The 7,140-nt window shown below is 36.4% G+C and overlaps 1 protein-coding gene across 1 annotated transcript; it reads right to left on the bottom strand.

Annotated features, from left to right (window-relative positions):
• Window positions 1-1,171: 1,171 nt before the first annotated feature.
• LOC141599062 (cyclin-P3-1) lies at window positions 1,172-5,678 on the bottom strand. The gene is made up of 3 exons (XM_074418951.1): window positions 5,290-5,678; window positions 2,404-2,816; window positions 1,172-1,705 (listed from the first exon to the last, which is right to left on the bottom strand). The coding sequence occupies exons 1-3, from the start codon at window positions 5,335-5,337 to the stop codon at window positions 1,453-1,455; spliced, it is 714 nt and encodes a 237-aa protein (XP_074275052.1). The 5' UTR covers window positions 5,338-5,678; the 3' UTR covers window positions 1,172-1,452.
• Between the last annotated feature and the right edge of the window lie 1,462 nt (window positions 5,679-7,140).

The following is a 7,140-nucleotide window of genomic DNA, read 5'->3' as shown; positions in this document are numbered from 1 at the left end:
TTTAGTACAATTTGTACTAAAATTTCCATTTGTCTACCCTTAACCTAAAAATATCAAACCTAACTCTCTCTACTTACTCTCTATTGTTTCATTCTTAACTTCCTTCAATCTCATTCAAATTATTCAATTATGAATGATTATTCGAATATAGAACAAGTAATTAATTCACTAATCCATTTTTAATAATCAAATTGACTCTTTGTTAGGATTTATGTTCAAATTAATTATTGTTAGTTGGTGTAGGATGCTAGGGATATTGGTGTATCGAATGTCACCACTACCAGTAACATGGGCAAGCATCGCCGTCGAGATGGATCACATGTGTTTGCCGAATTACATTCGAAAAACGTACTACATTAAACAAAAATCCGTTAGGCGCTTCGACAAGCCGGCAAGTGTAGTGCAGAAAAAAGAAATATTAATTGTAGTAAACGGTTTTTCTAACCTATGCCCACTAGGCATAGGATAAGAAATAAAAAAAAGGAAATAATTAAATGTGTTTCTTGTAAATAGAAGTAAAAATGATGAGATATTCCAATTTCCTATAAAAATAGCATTTAATTCTTTCCTTTTTTGGTTTCTTATCCTATGCCTAGTGGGCATAGGTTAGAAAAACCCGTATAGTAAATTAGTAATATTAGTAATATAGTACGAAAGGTTTACCGTCGGATCCCCTCCGCCGGCAAAATAGACGACTGGTGAATCCTCTCACTCAACATCGATAACAATAGTCTGAATTGCGGGTTTGTGAAATTAAAGGGAAATGGAGGGTTGAAACTAGATGGTGGTTTGTAATTAGAGAGAGAGAGAGAGGGGGGGGGGGGGGGAATGAAAGGGGCATAATTGTCAACACTATACTGCGATGAGTAAAATGTATATTGCGAAAATCAGCACCCAAATTTTATATTAGACAGATGCACTTCCTGAACCTCGATTCCCTCGCAAAACAGTCGCTACGCTTCCCAAGCATTTCAGTCTCCATTGTACTTTGAATCTTGCATTGCATTTACTCCCATCATATACATTGCATTAGTCTATTAGCTTTTGCCTAAATTATGTATACAATAGCCTTTCCCTTTAATTTGGTCGAAACCTAACATTTTATATTCTTCGATATATTTGTGATCGAAGTTTTAAAATACTAGTAGTAAACAGAATATATATATATATAGAAATGAAAGAAATAATAAATTGGATATCCAGAGTTTTACACACGAATTGAGTAATCGACACAGTTTAAGAATCGTTACATTAATGTGTTCTTTCGTATCATTCCCATTTACAATCAATACCACCAAAATAGGACAACCCAATTACAACACGACAGCAAACGAGAAAATTACACTGAACTTCATGGACCTCAGGAACTACTACTATGTCTGCATGGTCCTCAAACTGTCCTAATAATAGTTGACAGAACTGTAATGATACAATCGGCGAGAGTGCAAGCCGTCATCGAGCAACAGGAGTAGTGCGTGGAGAGCCAGATTTAGTGGACCAAGACTCCTTAACCCAGCAGGCCTTGACTGGCCCATCGATCTGACATCCTCCGGCTTCTTTCTCCAACTGCAAACAATAATTCCTAAAGGTCTCCACATCTACTTGGAGTCTAAAATCTAAGCTGAATAGCAGCTTCATCTCTAACCGGTTCAGTTCTGAAGTAGTTACGCCTCCTACTTTGGCGTAGTATGCATTGTTGTAAAATCTGCAGGAGAAAGCAATTAGCAGGAATCCACCAAAAATATAGGTAGCAAATGTAAATGAATAGAGAGCTTATAATTGACCATACAAACAGCAAATTCAGGCGAGGGAAATAACTCATTGTAGCTTTAGAAGGGTCGACACATCAAATATTAGAAGATAACGTCAGATAAGCAGAAAATACACAATGGTCTACAATCAACACTTGTGAGTTGTGACATTAACGTTTTTACAGTGGTACACTAAAAACGAGACGTATTTGAAAATTTTACTGTGGGGAGGCCGGACGTACACACCCTTACTCCTATGTTAACACAAAGGTGCTGTTTCTGAAAATGGCGCATAATGCAAAATTCCAGTGATTCTGATTCCAGGGACTTACATCTATGTGGTAGAATACAATCTATTTACCATCCATAAACCATCACATAAGCTATACGTATCATGACTACAGTTTCAACTGAGAAAAAACATTATGAATGCCAAAGATTTGTTCTGCTGAAAGACTACTTGCGTTCAGCCTAATGTCAGAACTCAGAAGTGATTTGTGGAATAATACATGTCAATGATCTATTTTTCCCATCTATTTCTTTTAAGAATGAAGTTCGAGCATTGACCAAATCATGCAGTGTAAACATTTTCCAGCTAAAGCAAAGCAAAAGAAAAAAGAAGTAAAAGAGCATGTTAAGTTGAACTACTTACGCGTCATCAATGAACTTTGCTGCCACCATTACACTTGTGACCAAAAGTCTGTGGACATTAAGTGAAGTCAAGAAAGCTTCAGATTGTTGGAGGTATCTATCCACATAAATGTATGCCACTATGAAGCAGGATGGACTACACCCTGCATACTTGAAAATCCGCTCAATGTATTGTCGTATGCTGACAGGTGGTGATCTTGAACCATGAAATGTAGTGAGGGCATCTTCAATTTGAGCTCCCTCCAATAATATTTCATTCTTTTGGATAGATGTCTCAAGAAGCGAGGACAGAAGAGATATGAACTTCGGCGTTTTGAGAGCTCCTTTGCTGCGAGCTCTCAGGCCTAATTTGAGGTAGATATCAGCTCCAGCATCATCAGTATCAAGAGCCAGTCCGCCCATCTTCAGGCATGGCTACATAAACAAGAATCAGTTAGCCTCCTCAAACACTGTCTCATGATAACACTACACGTAAGCCCATTAATTCACCAAAAACAGAATAAACCCTATTTATTTACGAAACATGGGTCGGTCAGTCTCATGATAACATTATCATGAGACGTTTCATTTGAGAATTTGTGAACAAGAATAGATAAATCACGATACTACGTTAAGGGTATCATGATTCATGAAAGGTAAGTGGTCTGTGTTTGTGCTATAATGACCCATTTGGTATCAAGTCACTATGGAAGGAGTGGTAGCTAAATTTGTTACTACATTTGTCCCGTCAATAGTATACTATTGCTTTTGGGTCACTTTATACCTCAGACTCATTCTCCACCTCACAACATTCTTAAAAAGGAATATAAACTATTTGTTGGGACGGACCAAAAAGGAATACATAAGCTATTGATGGGACAGGGAGTAGTAACTTATGCAGATACTCCCACAGTACACCCTAAATTATGATCCTGTGTCGGCAGACAAGCGTTCTTTCATGCTTTACTTCCACTAAAACCAGTGGGGTAATAAGTATGGTTTACCGTATATGTGGGACGAAAATATGAACAATAAGGAAATTTTTTTACAAAAATTAGAAGACAAAAAATCCCCATGCTGGCAGCCAAACTCGGTCTCCCTCGGAAAATTTACTCAATATAATCACCGAATTAGGAGCATCAAGGAACAAATTTAGAAGTAACTATCTTAGGGGAGCCTAGGGCCCTAGAGACTAAATCCCAAAAGGACACATGAATTGACTTAGAACTACGGTAAATTATGACCTTGAACCAAACAGGCGATCAAGTCTTTGCGACAATTCTACAAGACAAGATACAATGAAGCATTTGATTTATGTTTCTCTTCTTATGTGTTTACAGTTTACTTCAATCTAGTTACAAAACACTAATGTGGCCACAAACAAACAAAGATCAATGATCAAATTTATAACCTCATATGAATCCCAAATTCCCAACCAACAAAATGTATAGATTTCAATGTAGAAATAGAATAATTGTTTGGCCAGTAACAAACAGATGGGCAAATTACAGGCTTACAGCTATCTTATTCAATAATAACCAAAGTAGCTAGATGGCTCAACAGTAATCCTCATCAGCCAAGGATTAACCAAATGCAATCTCTTCTCCGACAGCATCATATTTGTCATAGAAAGAAAAACAGGTTTTGACTTTTGACCGTACACTTGAAGAGTTGAAGTTACAACTACCGAATCTTAACTTGCAAAAGAGCACAACTACAAATTAAACCATTTTCATTGCAAATCCTACTCATGTCACACTTCTGCATATGTACGACCAGCATCTACCCATATTAGGTAGAGATGTAGGTAAAAAGCGAGAGAACTAAAACATATTTAAATCCTATATCGTCAACAACAATTCCCAACATCTTTGCACACTCAATCATATTTATGTGCTTAACTTGCTCAAATACAACTATGTCAGCGCCTAAACATGCATACCACCAACCACCTCACCAAACTTTGTATACTGACACAGTGAAACTTGTAGATTAGATAAATCAAGCCCAAAATCACAACTCACAAGTAACACAATAAATATACCAAAACATAACTTAATACTAAAAGAAGACTACCATCGGAATGACTGTACCTACGACGACAGAAAAATCTTGAATACCCATATTCTTGGAAAATGCTTACTTAATTCAAGCTTCGGATAGATGCTACAAGAAATCATCTATACATGAAGTAACCCGTAAAACGGTACGTCAACCTCAAGATTTATGAATGTGGTTGTATTACTTGTATACATACTCCCTCCGTCCGGTCAATTGCTGTCCTTTGGTTTTGGCACAAAGACCAAAGAAAAAGGAAGGGGCCAATTACCAAATGACAAGCGGAACAAATTGAGTGTGAATGATCAAATTGCTCATCAAGTTCATTCTCAAAATAGAAAGGACAACAATTGACAGAGACACCCAAAAAAGGAAAAGGACAACAAATGACCGGGACAGAGGAGTACTATACAACAATGTCGAGAAGCGGTGAAGTTAAAAACATCAGCTATAACTATAACATTCAATCCAAATTCTATCTTTTTGAGTAATAAATCTAATTTTCCAGCATTTCCACACCTTCAGTATTATTTTAGCTTACTGAAAGTTTCTCCCACGTCAGCAGCTTCAATATACAGACCCTTCAACAACCTTAACAAACATTCTCACCGACACAAAGTAAACCGAAAATCACAAGTAAAACACATAAACAAAGATAAATCTGAGACATTATTATTCATAATCTCAAAAACCCATTAAAATTATGGCGAAAATCGAACATTAATCTAGGAAATTAACTAAAACTAATAATTAATCAATATTCATATCATAAATCATCCCAAAACATAAAAAAGAACTAACAAAACAACAAAAATAGTTAAATTAAACGAAACTAGTAATTAAAACTTACAAAATCAGAGGAATTAATGGGGTGACAGGAGATAATTTGCTCTGGCATTGTACTATTGTAATGATGTCAAGAAACCCAGTAAAAATAACAAAGAAATAGACATAAAAAACAGGAAAAGCAAGAGGAAATCACAAGATTTCCATGAATTGAATTGGGTAATTGGGAATTTGTCAGGAAAATATTGTGAGCAATGATAGAAAGAAAAAAAGGTTGAATCTTGTTGGAGTAAAGAGTACAAAAGAGGACGAACAGTGTGTTTTTTCCTTGCTTTCTTTCAATATTACAGTAAAGATGTGAGGTGTGATTGTGTGAACACTTCACCAGAAAGAGAGAGAGAGAGAGAGGGAAGAGTGTGTTTATGGTTTCGCAATTCGCAATTATTGCAGATATCAGCTAAAGCTAGTCGGTAAGTATAAATATCACAAATTGACGGACACTATCCGTCTATATGTATAAACGGATACCATTTTTCCTCATAAAATATCCGTTTGCCATAAAGGGGGTGCCCCACCTTGTCCCCCTACCCATTTTATTAGAGATTTTTACCCGTCCGTTCGCCCCACCCGTCTATACCAAGACCTATTGTATAAATATTTACCCATTTTGTATAGTGGAACCCAAAAATATCATCACTTTAAGCATATTTAACCCGTCTTTTAATTTAGACGGATATATACAGTCTATAATGAGACTAGTTAAAGGTTATGAGGGTTGGTATTTAATTATTCACAAATAACCCGGCTGAAACCGTCAATATTATATTCGTCTTTATAATTCCCTTTTAAAATTGTTATTGGGAAATAATTAATGGTAATTGTTGGAATAGTGGTGTCAATAGTTTTAGTAGTAGTCCATAATTATTGAGTATTGAAATGGTGAGATGATAATGATTGTAATGACAATTCCACCGAATTTTGTTGTTAATAATGTTTCTGCTGTTACTGGTTGTTCTATTTCTTTACTTTTTGGCTTTTTTGGTCATTTTTCCACCTCCCTTGAGAGTTGAATCCCTTCCTTTGTTTTCATATGTGTGGGGCTACTGCCTACTGGCCAGTGGCCAGGGTGTACTAGAGTAATTAGGCTACTGTATTTAGGTATGTGGTCCAAAATGATTAGGCTTTTAGGCCATGTTTTTTTTTTTTTACGGTCCGTCTCATTATAGACGACCACTATCCGTTTATAATTATAGTCGGATAGTTGCTCTCTCACAAAATTAAAGTGGGAGGTCAAGTAGGTATCCATTTTTTACCTAGTCACTTTCATTTGTGAAAGAGACACTATCCATCTATAGTTATAGACGGATAGTGTACGTCTATAACGAGAATTTGTGTTTTTTTGATTAGTTTCCCTAAAATTGTTTTATATGCAAAAGTTCGTATTTTTTTTTTGTGACGAGGGAACCCGCAGCCGCTACTTTCGGTGCACACTAGGTAAACCCTCGGGTGTACGTGATAGCTTGCAAACCACGTATACCAAGTAAACCACCTGAAGAAGACAGACTCGAAGTCTATTAGGCAGGGACTCAGCCAATAATACTCCACAAGTTCATATGTTAAATCTTATATGTTTAGTTCAAATTTTATAAGGTTTTGTTTTAGTTGGGCTTCAATTTTTTATATAAACTTAATTGACCTTGCGTATCTAAGCTGCAGGCATAGGGTGAAAGCTGCTTAAACGGGCTTTGCAAAGAACTTTCTTCTTCTATTCTGACTTGACCGAATTCCCCAAGTAAAAGACTTTATTTCATCGCAAAATTTCATTGAAGACGGTGATATTCGTCACAAGCTTGTGACGGATACCATTTCATCTCACAAAATACCCATGAGATGTGAGTGGGGAAGCACATGGGGG

Source organism: Silene latifolia, chromosome 1 (assembly GCF_048544455.1).
Source record: "Silene latifolia isolate original U9 population chromosome 1, ASM4854445v1, whole genome shotgun sequence".
NCBI lineage: Eukaryota > Viridiplantae > Streptophyta > Magnoliopsida > Caryophyllales > Caryophyllaceae > Silene > Silene latifolia.
Note: the sequence above shows the minus strand (reverse complement) of the source record. Positions and strands in the feature narration are given on the sequence as shown.

What these genes read in the sequence shown, in the direction of transcription:
- LOC141599062 (XM_074418951.1), bottom strand. Translation starts at nt 5,337, where the DNA reads ATGCCAGAGCAAATTATCTCCTGTCACCCCATTAATTCCTCTGATTTT. An exon ending in CCATTAATTCCTCTGATTTT is followed by an intron (nt 2,817 to 5,289) that starts GTAAGTTTTAAT and finishes TTGTTTATGTAG; the next exon opens with CCATGCCTGAAGATGGGCGG. An exon ending in GCAAAGTTCATTGATGACGC is followed by an intron (nt 1,706 to 2,403) that starts GTAAGTAGTTCA and finishes TTTCTCCTGCAG; the next exon opens with ATTTTACAACAATGCATACT.